Source organism: Cydia splendana, chromosome 6, assembly GCF_910591565.1.
Source record: "Cydia splendana chromosome 6, ilCydSple1.2, whole genome shotgun sequence".
Lineage (NCBI taxonomy): Eukaryota > Metazoa > Arthropoda > Insecta > Lepidoptera > Tortricidae > Cydia > Cydia splendana.
In genome coordinates this window covers 22140346-22163290 of record NC_085965.1, presented here as the reverse complement: position 1 = coordinate 22163290, position 22945 = coordinate 22140346, and the positions used below count along the sequence as shown (strand labels likewise).

The following is a 22945-nucleotide window of genomic DNA, read 5'->3' as shown; positions in this document are numbered from 1 at the left end:
TAAAAACACATCATTAAAAGTAATGGTTGTTTAAAATAGGTACATGAAGTTATTCTTAACACTTGTGTACTCTTTTGACCCCGGTAAACGGACCTTAGGGTGGTATTCCTGTCCAATGTGTATTTACGTCTCACATTTTGCTTAATGAGAGAGTGAGACGCATTGACATCGTAAGGTACCCACTATAGTAAATTGTAATTATATATTTAAATAAAATTCTATTTATGACGCCATATTTATATTGAACTTATTCTAAATACCGCATGGAAAGTTACAGCATACTAAAGAAGGCCAAGATACTAGTATACACTCCGATGTTTTTGGTAAAAAAAAAGCTTCTAGTAGTGTGAAATCTATGCTATTTTAGTCTAATATGTATAGTGGACTAAAAAAACCGGGCAAGTGCGAGTCGGGCTCGCGCACGAAGGGTTCCGTACCATAATGCAAAAAAAAACAAAATAAAATAAATAAATAAATAAAATAAAATGCATTTATTTCAGACAAACAGTCCATATTTTGTTAGTAAGTACATTTTACATTTTACACCGCTCGCGTGACCACTCCCGACGTTGCTTAACTTTGGTCAAAAATCACGTTTGTTGTATGGGAGCCCCATTTAAATCTTTATTTTATTCTGTTTTTAGTATTTGTTGTTATAGCGGCAACAGAAATACATCATCTGTGAAAATTTCAACTGTCTAGCTATCACGGTTCGTGAGATACAGCCTGGTGACAGACGGACGGACGGACGGACGGACGGACGGACGGACGGACAGCGAAGTCTTAGTAATAGGGTCCCGTTTTACCCTTTGGGTACGGAACCCTAAAAAAAGCTTCTAGTGGTGTGAAATCTATGCTATTTTAGTCTAATATATATAGTGAAAAAAAAAACAATCCCAGTCTACGCTAAGAAAGAATGATCGTGATATAGAATAGATAAGAGTGTAGACTGTCGGGTGCAGAGAACGGCCGCATCGCTTGCACTTCAAGCGTACTAGCGCCGTGAGGAGTGGCACTAAGTGCCTTAGAAGCACTAGAGAGCCTTAGGAGTGGCACTAGAGCGCCTTAGGAGCACTAGAGGGCCGTAGGAGCACAAGTGAGACTTAGGAGTGGCACTAAAGTGCCGGGAGTGGCACTAAAGTGCCGGGTGGGGAGGAAGCAAGGTGCAATGTCCGGCGTGGGGTCCCGCGCGGGCCATGGGGCCCGGCGGTAGCCTTGCCGAGTAATGTGGCGAACAGTTACTATATAGGTTATGTTTTGTTGAACGACTTCTGGCGAATATTGAGTAATTTCGGTGTTTTTGTAGCAGATGTAGGATCGTGAGAAAGATACATGTTAAGTTTGCAGTACATTTGATAATAACTATGACATGTTTTTGAAAACATGATGTTTATAGTGGTAATTTCTTATTTAAGTCACTTAATTCATGTTAAGTTTTCTAATGGAATTAACGACTTAATTGTACTTTTTTCAATATTTAAATGTTTATTCAATTTTAACAAAGGAAATATGCAATTATGCATGTCATAGCATAGTCAACTTTGAAACCACATAAAAATTTTGATGTCAATTTACAGTTTTCTTTTTCAGTCTAGTTTAGACATAAAGAATCTATAATCCCAGTAACAACATGATCGTCTTCAGATCAGATCCACACAGTCCGCACTTCAATATCGCAACTATACCTACTTCACTGGCCTTATATCCACCGGGATATGGACCGTGATTACCTTATGTATTGTTTTCAAGTTCCCAAATATTCACGGTCCATATCTCGCTCGATATAAGTCTAGTGAAACTAACCGTGAATCATTCAAAACTGCTACTTGACTTGCTCAACTTTCATCACATTGACTGGCTTAACTTTCGTCAGATTGACTTGCTCAACTTTCGTCAGAAGTCGTCCAGCAACCGACAGAGTTATAATAGAGTGAGGTCTCACCTTCATGCGTGTCCACCACCGGTGGTGCCTGCTGCTGCGGCTCGAGCAGGCGGTGCGTGCGCAGCAGCGTGCAGTCGCCGCCGTCGGCCGCGTCCAGCGCGTACACGAACAGCTCGCCGCCCGCCGTCGCCACCAGCAGCCGAGGGGCGCGGCCCACACTGGAATCACAAGGGACTATGTGAGGGAATTGCAAAAAATTTTGTACATAGTTAAGCACCTGTAATTAGTCTAAAGTTAATTGATTCCATTGTGTTACGACAGTTAAGCCATGTCTATTTAAGTTAGATGCATGAAAGTGTATTAGCGTATGCTATACTCGTAGACTTACATGTGTACGAATTAAGTACAATAACTACAATACAATACAATTCACATAGTTAATTTTCGTAACACAAATGAATCAATTAAGTTAAGACTAATCACAGCTTCTTAACTGCGCTTAATTACGTACAATTTTTTTGCAATTCACTCATGTTAGGACTATGTAACTCCGTATAAGATAAATGTCTAAGGAAAAAACATGCCTCGAAAATCATCGTCGAATAGATGGCGCCACACCTTTGGCCTATACTCAGCTAGATGGCATTGACGACACCGTTTGATATTTAACAATTTTAATACCAGTGAAAGAACGTGGGTCAAAGTCAATGTCATTCTAAAAAAAATCAAGTATCCATATGTATGTATATAAATTTTTTGATATTTTTAAAAATTTCGTTTTTTAGTTTTAATCGCGTGTCGATAGATGGCACTAAATTTACTGTGACTACAAAATTTACTATGACAATAATCCTCTAATCCTCTATACTATCTATTCTCTTTGGAAATATATATTAATACATTACGATACGAGTGCGAAAAGTAGCACTTTACGTGTCTATTTATTAGCACTTTACGTGTCTATGTCGAAGATTTAAAGGGCCATAGGTATGTAACTGTACGACGTACAAGTACGATACACGTACAAATACGTATTTCGCAACTCGTGTCCGTTTAAAACACTCCCAATATCGCTCGTTGCGAATTTCCTACTTTTGCACATGTGTCGTAATGTACTATTTCCTTATTTAAAAGCTATCAATAATACATTGTATATAGCATATACATTTAATACGCGTGAGTAATAATGTTACTGTTATGACTATGAATTATGTTGATGCGGTTTTAATTCATCCTTATCGAGGTCATAGTTTATCTTTAACACACTATATGTTCATTTTCTTGATAATATATGTAATATTTAAAATGACGGATAACCGAAGCAATAGAAAAGTAAATATTGGAAAATTAAAACAGATAAAATATCGTTTAAATTAAAAATAACTTCGTTATTTATGCTTATGCAGTTTTTATCTAAATTAATGCAGACAAGTCATGCGATGCTTTGAAAAATAAAAATATATGTATAAAATGAAACAAAAGTATTGTGACTGCCATAAAAACAGCAAAATAAATAAAAACAGGTTCACTATAGACTGTATCTATCTTTATGTATTTAAATAAAAGTAAACAAACAATTTGTACATTTTCGGGTAGTTATAACATTTATTGGTTAACCAACCAAATACAAAACCGCCTGGATCTGTCACCAAACGACCTGACTTTAACCTACATTATTTGATCATGTAAAGTTTTCATCTACCCTCAACCGGCTTAAGGAGCCATTTGAGGGTAGATTTTATTTACTTTTAATTAAATACCTAATGATACAGAGTATAGACCCAAGACACTGTAATCCTGACGACGAGTGACAAGGACACAGACAAGACATCCTCCAGACTGATCATAGTCGCGCTACCCCCTCTGCCACAAATATACGGTAGTTTTACTCCATTTTCGATAAAGTGTTTTTGTGTGACGCCCAAGTGTCTTTGAACGGACCAATCACGGCACGGGACCCGCTCACCTCGTCCCCCGCTCCCCTGTATTTTTAGCAGCATCGGTTTCATGAAATAATTGCTCTAAGGTTCGTCTAGAGACTCTAGAGGATGTCTTGTCTGTGGACAAGGAATAGTAGTTTGTGTTACAAGGGATCAAAATGATATATTTCCGTCAAGGGCGTACATTGAATCCTGAATGAAGCGATGGATTCTAAAGTAGAATTCGTAGCGTAATAAGGGATTCAAGTGTTAACGCCCATGACGAAATAATTTTGATACCGTTTGACACATACTGCTTTTCACATCAACTATGAGGAAAATAAAAAAATCTTAGTGTTGACACAATCTGATGCTTAAACACATTATTTAAGCTAAAAAAATTATGTGCATAAAATGTAAAAATAGTGTGCTAGAACAGAAAAGTGTTACTTTGATGTTTTCTAGCAGGGAAGACAAGTGCCACTTTGATCCCTCCTAGCAGGGAAGAAAAAGCCCTTTTCACTTCTCATGCTCAAAAAGTGCACCTTTATATCGTGCGTAGACGACATAAAATCGCATTTTATGCTCTAGAGCATAAAAGTAAAATTTTCTTCTAAGACTAAGGTAATCAGTCTCAACAGCCAAACAGTTAAAACATATTGCACAATTTTACTGAGCAATAAAATTGTGTAGATGACAAAACTTGTTATATTATTTTATTTTTGCTACAATTTATTAGAAATCCGTATTTTCTGTCATTAAATTTAGTAAATCACATAAAATAGGAGTCGATTATCGTTCAAAAATGCTCCGAAATGTTTGACTTGGCAGAAAACCAACCGTCTGAAACTCTGATCACATGTTGAAAATTAAAAAAAAAGAATTAAAAAGTTAGTTGGCGGGAATTGGTTACGTATTATGTTCTTTCGCTTTACGACAATTCGTGGTGTAAATTGCCGTGGAAAATATAATTATTTTCCTCGCAATCGAAGTGAAAAGCAGAGTGTACAACAAGGGCATAAATGTCCATTTATACCTTCGTCTACTATTTTGGTCTTCGCTTCGCTCAGACCAAAAAATTGCCTCGGGTAAGAATGGGTCACTTTATGCCCTTGTTGTACAATCTACTATTTTCGAATTGGTGATGTGAAAAGTAGATAGACCCTGCAGCAGCAGCAGCAGCAGCAGCAGCAGCAGCAGCAGCAGCAGCATTGCACTCACTTGGTGATGGCGACCATGGCGCGGCTGGGCTGGATGGGCAGGCGCGCGGCGGCGAAGGCGCGGCCCTGCGCCAGCACGTCGGCCACCTGCGCGGGCAGCAGCCCGGCGCCCGCCGCCACGGCCGACGACAGCCAGCCCAGCCAGCCGCCGCCCTCCGCCTCGCCGGCGCCGCCCGCCCCGGCGCCCGAGCCCGAGCCCGCCCCCGCCCCCGCCCCGCCCGCTGGAAACATCACCCCGCAATATTAGTAACTATACTTCCGTGAGACCCGGATTTATTAATATAGTCTGTCGAGCCGTTTCCGTCAGTAGAAAAAAAGCAGCAAATTTAAAAAATGTAAGCGCGAAGGGTTATCGTCCCCCAGACAATTTGAATTTCGCGCCTCTTTCTACTGACAAAGTTTGACCGGCTATACCGGGTTATATTTCTATATTTCAACGGGTCATTAAAGTTGTGTGCATTACGAGACGCACAGGAGGACAGGAGTGTTGAAGTCTGCTTCAGTCCGCTAAAACTTGCTCCTATTGAAGCTCCTCTTTATGGAGCGGAACATGTCGAACAACTTTCGACTTAAAAACGTGAGTTGGCCAGTTTTAATATATTTAATATCACACAACAAGTTCATACTCATTAAGAGCCAACGAAAGTGGTCATTTCTCCATACAAACGTACTCCTCGTTTTTCTCCGTGGTTTTTGAAGCTAGAGCAATGATTTTTTCAACACAGGTTAATATCTGTGTCGGACCGTTTTGCTTTTTTTGATATTTATGTTTTTTAAGGCGCTAGAGCCCTTCAAAAATAGCCAAAATGGCCTAATTGACTATGCCGCAATGAGAGGCATTCAAAACTGATATCAATTAGCCAAAAAAGCAAAACGGTCCGACACAGATAATTTCATAATCATTTAGATTTCCAAATTTGGTTACGATTGGTTAAGTTTTGGAGGAGGAAACAGAGGAGTACGAAACCCTTGTCCTTATCGCACTACTTTTAGGTGCCGCTTCCGTTAGCGAGACGGGTATATTTACCTAAAATATTTAAAACTCAGCTCCCGTTTCGTCTTAAATCGAGCTTATTATGACAGGAAATCGACTTTTGAAAGCTAAGAATATTTCGTTTTGAGACTCTCTAAATACGAATCTCTGAATATTTTTAGCAGGTCAAACGTCTTTATTATCCAATACTTGTTATCGCAACGAAAAAACAAGCCGCAACCATTTGAGACTATCGATCGAGACTAGATTTAGAATCAGTATTATCTTTTTTTAACAGGTGCCAAGCTAAACCACTTCTTTCCGGTGATAGGCTAACTTTAATTACAGTCTCAGGTAAAATTTGGCAGCATGCCAAAAAATATTGACTGAGGAAGTAACATAGAACGAAGCCATAGTTCGCTGAATCGTAGTAGGTAATCGATATATACATTTAGTAATTATGTATCCTTAAAACTGCTAGGAAAGCAAGTAAAAATAACAAATATTATCTTATTTAATAGAAAAATCAAAATAGTACTTTAGTACTTGAAGGTTCTGTGGCTCACACAAGCTCCTCGCTTCACTCGGCACGCTAGTTACCTGGGGGCTCCGCGCCAGGCTGCGGCGTGGGCGGCGTCGGCGGCTCCGCCAGACGGAACACGTGCACCGTCTCCGTGTTCGACGACGCCGCCAGGAACGTCCCGCACGCGCTGAACGCCAGGCACGAGATCGACACGCATCTCTTCACTCCACGCCTGAATTCAAACAGGCGTACTCGCTCGGGTACAGCGAATACTCTTATAACTGTTCCGCGTTCGGACGCGGTTGCTAATCGTCGCCCACATGAAGACCAGGCTAAGGCAGCTAGTCCGGAATCATGCGCGCTAAGCACGCATTTAGCGTTTAGGTGCACCGCGTCGAAGATCTGTACTTCGCCGACGGCGCTTGAGCCCGGGTAGGCGAGGTAGCAGCGGTCGGCGGCCGGGGCCAGCGCGCACAGCCCGCGCGGGTTGGGCGGGGTATCCCGGATCGTGTGGAGGATCTTCATGTCCCGGATGTTGTGGATGTGAAGCGACTCTTCGAGGCATACCACCAGCCGCTGTGGAACGTTGGGTTCATATGGTTAGACAAAAGACGGTAGAAGTGTTAAGTATTTCATTTCGTCAATGAACTAACGGACTACGCAACCAAAATTTGCTTGTTAAGAGTCTACCACAGTCATAACTTTATAATCGATACCTATTTTTTTTTAATGGAGCCTAAAGGCGGGATTCCACCAGTGTGCGGCACAAGCATTTTTGTACTGAATATGTCTTACAAATAAAAGGTTTTTAAAAGTTCAAGCGGAACAGTGACATATACACGTTTAATTACGCGGGTCAAGCATCAAAACTAATATCAAGAAATACGATAAAAACTTACATTTGCAAGCTGATAAGTTTGCTATTTATTTATATTTTCATTATTGAGACATAAATCATGGTAAAACAAATACATAAATCTTTGATACTGATAATACATCTCACTCTCTGTAAATGATAATTATAACACGAACTAGTATAAACTATCACTGTATAATTATAATGTCAGTCAAGTTATATTTGCTTCGCTGTGGTTGTATCATCCTTGACGTAACATTACGCCGTCTAGTCATTTTATATAATTTACGTATTTTATACCGTCGCATCGGACATGTAAATTGATGCTCGTTAGTGAATTTAAGGCCGTCTACAACACTCCCGCGATACCAATAACTGTCTGTTTAATGAACATAGCATAGTATCATCGCCCACACTGTTAACTGTACCACAGAATAAATAATAGTACTAGGAATAAATAATAGTACAGAAGACTCACTCTCTAACACAACGCGTCTGTTACGATCAGGACAGGTATGGCCGCTAGGTGGCGACAGCGCCACGCGCGGCCTATGGCTAGCCACCAAAATTGGTGTGGAACGAATGTACTTTTAGCTACCTGTAGCAAAGCGACGAAATCGCGGAGTGAGCCACGCCTGACTGTACCTACATCGGTGGATTCGGTGGACCTTTGGTATTAGCTGTGTCAGTAGCGAGACCAACGACGGTAGCACCGTCGTATTTTTATCGCTTGTCACCATGCCTGCCACGTTCTAACAAGTATGTAAGTGCGAAAGTGACGGGCATAGCGACAGGCGATAAAAATGGAGCCATGCTGCGCCCGCAAGACGAAATAAAGAATGGTGAAGGAGACATATGATAGGATTGATAGGTCACTTGATAAGACACGACACTTTCTTTAAAACTTATTAGAATTTAAACATATTAGAAGGCAAGATCGAAGCTAGGAGAGGAAGAGGAAAACCACGAGCAAGCTATACACAACGACTAAAAGCAAAAGCAAATGTCGTGTCTTACAGGGACCTAAAGAACCTGGCCGAGGACCGCGAAAACTGGCGCATACTCCACCGACAAGAGCCATGCTCTTAAATTGTGATGATGATGAAGGAGACATACCGAGCGGTTGAGCTTGACGGCAAGAATGGTGTTGCTGTAGCTATAGTTGCATATTTCCGTGCCCTTCTTGTAGTGGCACACTATCAGCTTCCTGCAAACAAACAAACCATTATGTTACTACAGTCATATCCTGAATTAGGATAGGGGGGGGGGGGGTCGGGGTCACGAAAAAACTACGACAGATCACGTTGGGGGAGGGGGGGTATAAGGAGACCTCACGTGTATTTTTCTACAGTGAACGAAACTAAGAAAAAATACCTACCACATGAGTCAAAACACCTCGCGTAATTTGTGCACAAGCCTTTAGTAAGAGTAAAATGGCGTTAAAAATATTTGTTTTATTTAAATCACGCAATGATAAAAGGTGAAGGCCCAAACTAAATTACTCTTAGTGATCATTTCATATCGATACTCGTTCGTACATTCGAAAATTATTTTTGTGGAATAACAATAGTTCTAAGTTTGAATATAGCAATGGGGTTGGCAACTGTCAAAGGTTTGCATAGATGGCGCCATCATAGCTTGCCCCTTTTTCTATGAGATTTGGCTTAAAGGGCTGGCATCCAGGGTATTAAAAAAACAATATTTTGACACAATTCTAGGGATTGACAGGGCAAGCTATGATGGCGCCATCTGCTAAACACTTCCACCGGCCAACCCCATTATTAAAGTGATTATTATGAGGCACTTTGATCCAAATTCGGAGTAAACGTATACAAATAAAAAAATGCTTTTGTTAAACATAGTAGTATGTTTAAAACAATGCATTAATTCGGCGTCTTGAAGTAACGTTAAAGTTCTGAGCTGTGTTAGAAAGGAAAAATCTAAAGAGCACTGACACAGGGATATCATATACGAGTAACAAGCATATCGTCTTCTAAAGGTTATTTACCTCTAAAACATTATACATATATGTATGCAATCAATTTCAAAGGAAAGAAAGAAAGAACAGGACAATATTTATAAATATTACACAAACGTGACTCATTTTCGGTCAATGCTCTTGTGATATTTTTTCTTTGTTCTACGGGAAATTCATTAACTTAAATAATGAATACGTTGAACTTTCTCTTACTTTATTTTTTTATATTACCGATGGCAAACAAGCACACTGCCCACTTGCCCAAGTTACAGTAGCTATGCATCACTATGCAGTACTTGCAGTAGCCTATAGGCAACTCCAGAAGTGTCACAATGTGTCGTAATAGACCTTTCGAAGACCATATTTAAAGATCCCCATACTGTAGTCCCTCAAGAAAACCTCGACAGGGAGTTCAACAGCCGGAACGTCCGCCGAAAGAAATTTAGAAACCGCATCGCACATACATACATACATCACTGGCTCAGTAACCCAAAAAGGATCTTGGCCTCTGACACAAGAGAGCGCCACTCTGCCCTATTCTGCGCCACTTCACGCCAGTTGGGTATTCCGAGGGCGGACGATTTCCGCCCGGGTGCCCCACATACGCTCTACTCACAGCACGATCCTCCCCCATCCTCTCCAGGTGACCAAGCCAGCGAAGTCGTGTGGCTCCGATCTCGCCAATACGTATATGTATCGGAAATCTGATTAAAAATACAAATACAAAAGAATGTTATGCATTTTGTAATTGACGTTATAGTTTTATTTACGACCGCATATTGAATTGACATCACAAAAACCGTGGTTGATTTCTTGCATAAATGCATAACAATAGTGATTATTAATACACGTGTCGTGTGGCGAACGAGGAGGGAATGGAAGGGGGGAGGGGGTATGTTTGCAAACAAGGCAAATGTAACGCGGGCGCGGCTGACGAGCGTTATCAGCGATTATTGCGCGTGCACATAATATAAGAACGTCACACTTTCCATTCCAAACGAAATACGACTTTATTACCTTAAGATTAAGTTAAAAGTCGAATGGTAAAAGAAGAGAGGTATTTAGCAATGTAAACGGTAGTATCTGTTATGCTAAAAGAGACGATAAGCTATTGAAACAGAGTTTAAAATCAATTGGGGAAGTCGAGAGGCGAGTGCAGATGTGCGTTTGTCATCTGCATATCCGCATTGGCGGTGGGGCTGTGACGTCAGAGTGACGTTATGTAGCAAAGATGAAGTCATATACATGTAATATGTACTCTTTTTATATTTGTAGAAGTTGCTTGGATGATGTAAGATATAGTAATATTTCTTACGCCTGTACATTTGTACAAGGGACTTTTCAGGACAATGCCAAGTTCTCCAAGAGTAATAATGCCTATTTGATAACTTGTTGTAGAAGTAAAAAGTGCAAAAGCCAGTTCGGTATATTAGCTGAGAATATGAAAAAAAAAACACAACATAACTTCCTCTTTCATCCTCTTCAAAAATATGTATAAAAATCCGAAAAAAAACCGTTTCAATTTCTTCTGTGCTAAGCTATTATGTTTATACTTATATGCGTAGTTGAGCGTGACGCGGCGCCTACGCAGAAGTCGCAGAACGCGCGACCAATAGCAGTGACTCAGAGGTATCGCGACAACAGACGAACAGCTGATGAATCCAAACATTTCCACTGCGTTACGACAAGACAATGTTGTTCTAACCTTTTTACCTTAGCACTAAGGTCCATTTTAGTCTGAATCGATTCCCCCCATACAAGCATTAACAAGCAAATATTTGTCTTATGTTCTTACACAAATAATTGACACCGAAAAAAAGGATCAAAACCCTAACAGGAAAAAATCGATGCCAATCGTTACGTTTTTTCATTTAGGTTTATGTACTTATAAATAGGTAAGGTTAACAGAACGATTGATACAGAAATGTAAAGAAATATACGAGTTCGGCACTTAAAGTTTCTTCTATTAGAATCGAAAGACCTAACGCAAAAACTAAGCATGCTTTCTTGAAGTTACTAATTTTATTTGAAAGGTCAATTTAGGTAGATTAGATCTCTTATTGATAATAGTACAGTCGCCATCACATGTCGATATAAGTATGGAGGTCTGTACTATGGCCCCCGATGAGCGATCGTAAAGTTCAAAAATATCTGGACACACCAAGGTGTGTCTAAAAAATTTGCGATCACCTTGGCCGCTCCGATATATGTATCTGATGGCGAATGTAGAAAAAACATCAATGAGGCGAGGCGAGTAGAAGGTGTTTTTTGCAAATGGTCCTGTATGATGTCATCACGTTGTGTACTAAGTCTCAAGTATTACAACATTCTCAACAGACCATTGGTAGACTTTAAGTAATTGTAATAAGGTCTACGTCAGTTCACGGTGTTGACAATGGTAGATGTATTAAATATATTAACACATTCACTGCCAAGAACACATATGTGTGATGTGTCATATGTGTTCGTTTTGTACTGGAAACGGGACGCCCGGCACCGAAAGTGTTAAAACGGGTCACTCATGTATTTTAAGTCGAAAATTGCTCGACTTGTTTCACTTCGTAGCGAGTAGCATCACCGGGAGCTTGCGTTGGCGGACCGGCGCAGACGACTTATACGTGAGTGACCCGTTTTAATATGTGACGTTCCACGGGTAAAGGTACCTTTTTTGCGGTTGGCGCTTACGCTATTTTTGACGATGCTCCACTAGATACTAATGCTACGCGACGTAAGCGCCGACCACCGTAAGGCAACTTTACCCGTGGAACGTCACATATTCAATATGTCTGTCTCCCGTAGGTTTTGTTATTAAAATGGTAGGTGTGGTACACATATACGCAATATTTTCGCGATCGTTACGCATTTCAAGGGAAACAAATAAACTGATATCGCAGTCAAGGTCATAATTGTCATAAACATGCATGTTTTTATTATGGTATCGGAATAATAAATACGGATTTGCGAATTTCCGTATTGTTGAAAATGTTGATTTATATTTTGTTGTTTTTCATTGAAAGGAAATTGGAAAATTTCACCGGGCAGATTCGAACTTGTGACCTTTCGAAAGTTCGAATCTTGCTCCAATGTGCATTGCGTCTCACACTATCATTAAGAAAAATGTGAGAAATACACTAGTGGCCATGAAATTGGACAGGTGGAATACTATCCTCATCCATTTTTCGTTCAATAATAAAAAACCGGCCAAGTGCGAGTCGGACTCGCGCACGAAGGGTTCCGTACCATTACGCAAAAAAATCACGTTTGTTATATGGGAGACGCACTTAAATATTTATTTTAAATATATAAAATATATATTTATTAAAATGAAGCATACAGCAAATTGTAATCTAAAGGACCTTGTAGACCCTCATCTCTGTAAATACGTCTGTAATATATTTGCCCAGGTATTTGTGTCGCGGTGATGTTATGCATTATCATGTCTCAATGATTTTACCTAATGTAAGGGCCACCCCACACTAGCGGGCATTTTCGCGAGAAGGGATCCAATCAACTTTTTTTCTACTAGGTAATTTTAATATTTTTTTTACTCGGAATAACGATCTCTTTAGATCTAAGAGAAAAAAAAGTGCCAAAATGTAACGTGATTATGAGTAGAAAAAAAACATTAAATTTACCTAAGTATTTTAGAAAAAAGTTGATTGGATCTCTTCTCTCGAAAATGACCTAGCGTCTCCCGAGGTCCCGAGCGAGCGTCAGAGTCACGTTAGCGTCTAGCCAACTCTATGGGTGCTGCTCGACGCAACTGCGCAGCGACGCTATTTTCCATAGCGCTGACCGCTGACGCTCTTTGATTATAAATATGTATATTTTTATTATTTATGGTGTTAACGAACCGGAAAACGCTTATCTATAGAATTGTTTTTATCTATATTAGTGACACGTGCTGTTCGCTAATGCTGTTGGTATGTAGCTAATTATTATAAACAAGAGTAACATTGTTTATTTGTCAAATACTATAACATTAAAGTATGTATATGTATTGTTTATGTATTTTTATTTTGTTTATTTTTATTTGCATGGTAATTTGTCTGTTTTCGATGTATTTAGTGATCTTTCATTGCATTTGCAACACCTACTGACATATGTACATTTATTAATTTCCGCTACCCAAAGGTTGTCTGGAAGAGATCGCTTTTTAGCGATAAGACCGCCTGTTGTTTACCTCTGCTTGTATTTCTGTTTTCTTTTGTATTGTCTTCTTTTATTGAGGTGTGCAATAAAGAGTATTTGTATTTGTTACATTTTAACTTGTACACTGCACAAGATATAACCAATTTAGATTAATTGAGTATTGACTTATTATTATTCTTTTTTTTATTCGTTTTTTTTTATTCTTTATTGTATTGCAGTCATGTTCATAATTACATTAGGTGTTACAATTTGAGGATAGTAGGTACATGACACCCTGTAAGGGCATTCAATAATAGTGGAGTAAACGAAGCAAGATGTTGTATGGAGACCCATGCATTAATTCCTCAGTCGATGAAATTTTGCTTGGTTATTGTATAGTATGAGCCGAAACTAACATATGAAATATCCAAAAAAAAAACACTCCTAAGTTAGGTTTTTATACGTAAAAATACAAATCTGTTTATATATTGAACCGAGTAATTCCTCCGTCCAAAATTATTTTACCAAATAAGTTATTTGTATCAGCATGTGATACTAGAAAAAAATCAAAAACTTTTGTCAAACATGAGAATATTTTTTTATGATAGTTCCTTTTTTTGGTGCTCATTTTCATCGGAAAATTGCTCTGTCATTTTTTTCTTCTTATATGATCTTAGAATATAATTTAGCGTAGAGGGTAAGAAAATCCAAAAAAAATGCATACCCAAATTTATGTATTTCAGAACTATTAAAAACTGAGAGTGGAAAATTTCTCAGCCTGATTTCTTTTTAAATATATACTGAGTAGTCACGTATACACTTAAATCCAAAATATCCAAAAGAAATATCATCCAGGACACCGAAATTTTGGAAGCGAAGATAAATCCATCCCGCGGTTACGCAATAATGTACCGTCTTCCTTTAGCAGTTTAGTGCAGATTAGCGTCCTTGTGCTTCTAGTACGACCCGACCGCGTGACCCGCAGCCTGCCACTCCAAGGGACGCAGCCATGCGGTAGAATGAGATAGCAATATCACTTCCCTCTAACGCTTAAATGCGTCCCTTGGAGTGGCCGGCGCTGGCCCATCGTGTAGAGCTGTAGAGGAGCCATAAGAAGGGAGTTGTCGTTGTCACTAGTGTGTGATTCTTTACACTACATTTAGTGATTTTTTGCGTTTTCTTTGTACCGAATAATATAATTATATTAACGTAGTTTCATATAACTTTGATTAGAATAATATCACGCTAAAGACGTTAATAACAACCGACATCAAATACACTACTAAACCACTACGACCAGTTTTGACATTGACAATGTCAAAACTGGTCGTAGCCGTACTAGAATTTTTGCCACGTAATAAAGATTACTTATCGTATGCTTACCGTTAATAAATTGCGATATCTTAAAACTTAACCGTCAAGATCTTTAAAACTACTGAACCAATTTTGATGAAACTTGCACTATAAACTGAAAGGACCTAGATGTTAATGTTGCAATGTTTGTTCTTCCAATTTTGAATCTTAAATGTATATACCGCATAAGTGCTTTGGTGCTATACTGTTAACTTATGTGTAAGTTTTTAATAAATAAATAAATAAGGTTGAAACGATAAAAAATAACTATGGGACGATAATCCTTCGCTACATTTTTTAAATTTGCCGCCTTTTTCTACTGACAAGATTTGCTTGACCAAGTATATTTTACAAAAAAAATATTGCAGCAGTGGCAACATTGTAATAAGTTTTTTGGTCTTGAATTACGTTTTTTAGTATAGAAAAGCAGCAAGCCGCCACCGCCGGGTAGTATAGGGCGAGGCGCGGCGCGCGCGCGGGCGGCGGCCGGTACCGCTCACGCACCCCGCTTGTACTCCGCTCCCTACACACTGTTCCCGTTATGTTTCGTTTTTAATGCGCTCGTTATTTTTTTGGATGTTTTTATAGATGAATGGAAAGAAAACTGTGAACTTAATTCAATAAATAAAATGGATAGAGAAATTTTCCACAGCGAGTAAAAAGGCAATTTCTGAAAATAGTATAGTTACATGGTAATTTTTTTGGATTTTCATTTTGTAGGTATAAAACGGCAATAAGCTGGCATTCCAGTGAAAAGTAATTTTTTTGGATTTTCATTTTGTAGGTATAAAACGGCAATAAGCTGGCATTCCAGTGAAAAAATTAGACTGAGCAATTTTCCGGTCCAAGACACACCAAAAAATTATATTTTATTAATATTGGTATTTCTGCTGGGATATTTTTTTTGGATATTTCATATATTATTGCAATACGTTACATGAATATGTCCGGTGAAGAAAGTTTGAACGGAGCATTTTTCTGTAAAAAGATATTAACGATTTGAGACTTTAGGTATTTACTTTAATTCTATTATTATTATTCTTTGGATATTTATACAATACTTTTTATTTATTGATACTTTATCATACTGTAAAGTTTTTTCTGGCTGAGGAATTACTGCGGGGTCCACTACCTTTATTTACTACACTATAAGTCTAGGTATTAAGTATATTTAGTACAGATACTAGATATTTAGTATATGCATGCATCTTATACCAAGAGCATTACAATCTATATTCATAATTTTAATATTTTATACTTTATCGAAGTTTATGCAGTATTAAATGTCAAGTTCATTTATAAAGCTAGTAAAATAATAAGATTATGATGATTATTAATATTAAATATTTATTACTATAGAGAAGCCATACGAAACAATAAAATGTGACGTCCCACGGGTAAAGGTACCTTATGGCGGTTGGCGCTTACGCTATTATTAACGCCGCTCCAGTATTATTGCGGCGCTATGCGACGTAAGCGCTAGCCGCCATAAGGTACCTTTTGCCGTGAAACGTCACAAATTGTCGCATGGGCCCAGCGTGATGGTTCCATTTTTATCGCCTGTCACTATGCCCGTCACTTTCGCACTTACATACTTGTAAGAACGTGACAGGCATGGTGACAAGCGATAAAATTGCGACTGTGCTACGTCGTAAGCGCCGTAAAAAGCATGGCGCACTTACTTTTCGCTAAGTACATTGCGGTATTTGTTTGATCGACTGTATTAACACTATTAACTATTAATTGAGTGAATTGCAAAAAAAAATTACATAGTTAAGCATCTGTAATTAGTCTAAAGTTAATTGATTCCATTGTGTTACGACAGTTAAGCCATTTCTAATTAAGTTAGATGCATGAAATTGTGTTAGCGTATGCTATAGACTGATTATATATGTACGAATTAAGTACGATAAATACAATACAATTTACATAGTTAATTTTCGTAACACAAATGAATCAATTAAGTTAAGACAAAGCACAGCTTCTTAACTGCGCTTAATTACGTAATTTTTTTTTTGCAATTCACTCAATAAAATTGTACTCTGTAGTTAGCATATATAGCTCTGTACTAAATGCGGCTTATCACTCAGTGCACTAAAAATCGACCAGCGAAATGTCCTCCAAAGTATTTTAAGAGAAACTAAAAATACGCGTTTTCATAAAAATAAACAGTTCGCGAACCAATCGATGTTGTCACTCGTAATCCTACTAAAATAACAAACCATTAAGAATGCAACTCTAATCTACACCTACACACGTAAAAGACCAAAAACACTGTTAAAATTTGAACCTTAATCCATAGAAATAAGGTTCATAACTTGTACATTAATTAACGTGTCTCGAACGTAACAAAAACGTCTTATCTGTGTATTAACTCAATAGTTACATACGACGTTATTGAATTAAATTCATCTCTAGGTCGCATTGAATGTCGCTCGTGCTTTCCTAGACCAAATCTAAAAGACGAGGGCGACTTTGTCCTTGTCTGATACATTGTTATTTAGTAATTCGCTTCTATTCTCTCTCAAATTTGCCGTATCTATTTTCATAGTTGACCCTTTCGATTCACACCAGTTTGCATATTTGTCACGTTTGAGCCCCATATCCAACTAGAGTTAGACCAGGATAAGTCTGCGACGATTTTCATAGCACACGCAGTGCAAGTGTTATTTATACGTCATAATTTCATCGAAATTTGACGTTTAAAATAATAGTTACTTGCAATGCGTGTGCTATCAAAATCGTTGCAGACTTATCTTCGTCTAACTCTAACTCCGGATTGCCATATTACGGATATGGTCTATGCCCCGCTATTAATCTACCATGGTCCATTCCATGGCAATGTAGGTACTGGTTTTTTGAAAATTCGTAGGTATACGAATTTCATTGAAAAAACATAGGATCCAGCGATGGCCAGAAGAGTCTTGCTAAGTATCCTTGGTCCATTCGGCAAGGGCGGAATGTCAAACGATGGGGAAGGCACGAAATAGCCGCTAACTGTTAGAGTGAGATAGTAAACAATTGTGTGGTGCAGACAGAGCAAGAGACTTGTTATACCATCTACATCCACACTGTTAACTGACAGTACATGAACCTTATTTCCAAGACATAAGGTCTACCAATCAGACAGAAGTATTGCTAATATTTACGGACGTTGTCCGAATCGGGACGGTGTTGTGTAAGAGCCAGGGCCAAGTTCACGTCGCGACCGCACAGAAATAGACGGCCGGTACACATCGCGACAAGCTCACAAGCGTGCAGTCAACCCAAGACCTTATTACGAGGGCATAAAGTGACATTTACGATGTAGAAAATGTAATTTCACTAATTTCATATCGCGATTGGGAAAATTTGTGCACAACCTAACCACGATCTTATTACGACAGTGTAAGAGCGTGAGTTGGAAAATTTTTGAAATGTTGACAATTAATTTTACTACAGTATAAAATGTGTAGGTGTCAGTGTCAATCAATGCAAGGTTAGAAAAATATACACATTCCCAAGTGAATATGATGCGTGACCTCTTGAAGGCCTTCTATACTAATCGTAACTAGGGTTTGCAATCCGGATCCGAAATGTATGAAATTATCCGGATCTGGATCCGGATCCGCGGATCTCCCCATACATTTCGGATCCGTCGTGCAAACCCTAATCGTAACTCAAGATTAATGAAGATGGAAACCTCTTTTCGTCTCTTTGGGGTTTTCATTTAGTCGTTTTAAGACATTCTCTCCTTATATTTTTTCTTTTGCGGAAAAGTACCCCTTTGTGAACATCCCACGGAACCTTATTTTAAGGCTGCTGTAGACTTTCGGTCAAAAAGATAGGAGCTAGGAGCATTGACTAGTACTTCATATACAGTTCTGTTCTGTGGGAATCTGCCAAATCCTATACAAGAACAGGTGACGCAGCAAAAAAACTGTTGTCTCGTCAAAATTATTCATAGTTTTTAATCTATTATTGTATGTATGTTAGTCTGTAAGGTATGTGTTAGGCCTTTGATGCCTGACAATAAATTATTTCTGATTTACCTAATATACCAATCATTGAGCAGTTTATTCAATAGGGAGTACATATTACTGCAATGTTCTGCCGCCTGAGTGCAGCACTAATTTGTTTAGTAAACCATGGAGTAACTTATACATACTAGGCCTTAAACCAGTGGTGGGCAAACTTCCTTCATGGGGGGGCCAGAAAGTTTAGGAAATTTAAGTGGAGGGCCAGAATTGTAGCCACAATTTATTTTGATTTGTGATAATCGTAGGCCAATGTCATATACTAATTATTTCATAGGACCGGCGGCGGGCCGTATAAAATCCATTCACGGGCCGGAGATGGCCCGCGGGCCGTACTTTGCCCACCACTGCCGTAAACAGTTTTTTGACAAGTTTTCACTATGACATTGATGCATCAAGGCGGTTTGTTTACAGGTGGCCTACCGCGAAACTCGAAAATCGAAATTTCTTTATCTGCTTTTCTATCGATCGAATAGGCAAGAGTGATAGAAGCGGAAACCGAACTTTCGATTGTCGTGTTTCACGGTAGGCCATGTGATTGACCTAGTGACGCATGATGTGTCAATGAGGTTTGTTTACTGTATGTGCTAGTTGTGCCACCTATGCAGAGCTTTGCCTAATATTCCCTATTAGCCGTGCCCGTAATACAAATAACCGTGTGACCCGCTACAATCACACCGGGGCGTCCGCACTAGTTTGATAACCGCCTAACAGTCCAGATTCTGCCAACATTTGGCTTATCAGGCCAAGGACATTACGACATTAGCGATTACTTACAGTCCTACACTGTTACTAGTAAAGATAAGGGCAATTGTAATGTCTATCAAATGTAGAACACCCCGATCCCGGCAGTCGACGCCTTTTGATATGTACCATCGATCCATATCCCACACTGTTAACTGTACATCGGTGGACCTTATGCCTTTTGTAATATGTCCAACGATGTACAGTTAAAAAATCGGGACACCCGAAAATCAACGTACTTATAGAACGAATGAACCGAAATGGAGTTAGTGGCTTGCAGGCCATGTCGAACGTATATTGACATCAGAATGATATTTGAGTCATGTTATTTAGTTATCGTGCGTCGCGCCCGCGCCATTAGAGTGAATTGCAAGAAATTTGTACATAGTTAAGTTAAGCACCTGTAATTAATCTAAAGTTAATTGATTCCATTGTGTTACCACAGTTAAGCCATTTCTATTTAAGTTAGATGCATGAAAGTGTGTTAGCGTATGCTATATATCGGGTGGAACAGAACGAAGGACTTTTACGCAAACGGGGAATTGTTTAGGCTACGTACTTTATTTTTCACTTATTAATCACGTTAATATTTCTAACCGTTTTAGGGATACAGTTTGTTAAACATTAGTGCATAAATCTGTATGTTACAACCCTAGCAAGTAGATCCTATTGTATGACATGACATGTGTCAATTTAAAATGTAAATATCCGTGTAGGGTTGTCACTGATATAAAAATATTTCATTTTAGTGATTTTGTTTTACTTGTTACTTCAGCTTTACGATTATAATAACTCGATTGTAGATCACTTAGATAACATTATCCTTTCCGCTCAGTCTCTAGAAATGTTCCACCCTGTATAGACTTATACCAATGTGTACAAATTAAGTACAATAAATACAATACGATACAATTTACATAGTTAATTTTTCGTAACACAAATGAATCAATTAAGTTAAGACTAATCACAGCTACTTAACTGCGCTTAATTACGTACAAATTTTTTGCAATTCACTCATTAGGTACATGTACGGATAAGTACGAGCGAGCGGATATGCACGATAACTGAATGACATCACCATCAGTTAGATGTCATCCTGATAACAGTGTACGTTCGAATTGGCCTGATGTATCGTTATCGCTGCAGTAGATAGCAAATTGCGTATTAATGCGTGACGCAAGCTGCGTGTACGCATACAGCGCGTCAGTAGCAAGCGGCGGCTGAGGAATATCTAATTGGAATATTAATTAAATAATTACACAACACCTGGCCGAAAGCTTTTGATCTAAAAATAATAATCAATATTTTTTTGTCATAAGTGTAAGTCCAAGAAAACCTTGGTCTAAAATTCATGGCATGGCCGATTTTTCATATGTTCCCCAGCTTATCTTGTAAATTTGAGCTTTCTGGTGTTATCTGGGACGAAGATGTGAGGGTTTGAAAATGAGACAACCGGTTTACAAAAAAAAACAACGGGTTGCACTCCGGGAGTGCCGGCAGAAGTGAAAACTCAATGACTAGTGCAAAATGTCTGCAGCACTATGGGGCTATTCATAAATTACGTCATTTCAAATTAGGGATGGGGGGGTCTGGACATCGGATGCTGGTAGCATGACGAAGGAGCAAACGGGGTCATTCGAAGCATGATTTTTGGATGATTTTAGGGGGGGACAAAATCGATGACGTAATTTATGGACAGCCCCTATGTATAATCGAGGTTAACGCCATCTAGCGTTATTTCGTCGCATTACTTGAAACCCCTAAGCACATCACTGTGAGTACTAGAGTTATAATAGTACCAGTTTGAGGGAAACTCACTAAATGGCATTTAAATAAAAAAAGAAAAACTCAATGACTTTGTAACAGTGTCCGTCACACGTGACGTCACGTCTTACGTCTAACGCTCTCGCGAGTTTAACATTTTTTCCCCATCACAAAAAGTGCTCAGCGCCGCTAAAGAAGTTTTCACTTCAAAAATAAAAACGCATTGACTTACAATACAATAACGCGTATTTTGTTTACTAATATGAAAAAGAATAGATAGTATAGAGGGGTCCTGTCATTGTAAATTTTGTAGTCACTGTAAATTTACTGCCATCTATCGACACACGACTAAAACTCAAAATGAAAACGTATAAAGTTATCTAAAAATGTATATATATGGATAAATGATTTTATTATTTTTATATCATTTTGATCCATGTTCATTCACTGATATCTATGTGTTAAAATTGTTAAATATGAAACGGTGTCGTCACGCCATCTAGCCGAGGATAGGCTAAAGGTGTGTGCGGCATCTATTCGAGAATGACTTTTACTTGAATTCCGAGGCACGTTTTTTCCTTAGACTTTATTCGTCTTATACGAAGTTACATATGTCTTTGCTAATATTTAGCTACAATCTGCAGAATTGTTGACGGAGTTTTATTCGGAGGCTCAAGTCCTAATTGCGGTCACATTGACTCGTTGTTTGTTTACTGCTAGACACGTAGGTATTTATACACTCAACTCTAGTCCGATACCGTCAAGGACAATGGTCGAATGACTTGAGGGGATGCAGAGTTTACTAACCCTCTGCCTCTGCCATATACTAGAAATCCTCTAGACGGAGTTTAGAATAGAATAGAATAGAAATCATTTATTCAGACAACACATCAATACAAATAACACATCTATATACAAGCACAGGGCAAAGATAAACAAAACAGTGGAAATAGAGATGTGAAGCCGAAATGGTCTCCACTCAGCAATGCAGCTGGCACGATTAGCGTGGTCAACGGCGCTGGTTTTCTGAGTTTAGTGCAATTATTTCATGAAACCGATGCTGCCAAAAATACGGGGGTGCGGGGGACGAGGTGAGCGAAGTCCCGTGCCGTGATTGGTCCGTTCAAAGACACGGACGTCACACAAAGACACTTTCTACTCAAAAATGGAGTAAAACTACCGTATGCGGGGGACGAGGTGAGCGAAGTCCCGTGCCGTGATTGGTCCGTTCAAAGACACGGACGTCACACAAAGACACTTTCTACTCAAAAATGGAGTAAAACTACCGTATGCGTGGCAGAGGGGGTAGAGCTACTATGCTCAGTCTGGAGGATGTCTTGTCTGTGCCCTCTGCCAACAGCACCTATACTATCCGCAAACCAAAATGACGACCGAGATCACATTACCATCTCTTTCACTCCTGCTACAACTATGCAAGTGTGAATGAGAAGTTTTACAACGTCGGTCGTCAGGTCGCGTTTGCGTTGTCTATTTTTATATGGGATTTTGAACAGCGCGCCAAGCGGGACGTTTTGGAAACTCAAAATCCTATACAAAATGACACTTAACGAAAACTTACGCGTACC

General features: G+C 39.0%; 1 protein-coding gene across 2 annotated transcripts in view; it reads right to left on the bottom strand.

The window, feature by feature from the left end:
• LOC134791708 (WD repeat domain phosphoinositide-interacting protein 2) overlaps positions 1–22945 on the bottom strand; it is a 36681-nt gene that overhangs the window by 7524 nt on the left and 6212 nt on the right. For both annotated transcript variants that reach the window (XM_063762817.1, XM_063762818.1), the window contains exons 3-6: positions 8490–8580; positions 6595–7093; positions 5023–5242; positions 1943–2100 (exon numbers count right to left, since the gene is read on the bottom strand). In XM_063762817.1, the coding sequence (XP_063618887.1) occupies positions 1943–2100; positions 5023–5242; positions 6595–7093; positions 8490–8580 (968 nt within the window). The remainder of the gene's footprint in view (positions 1–1942; positions 2101–5022; positions 5243–6594; positions 7094–8489; positions 8581–22945) is intronic.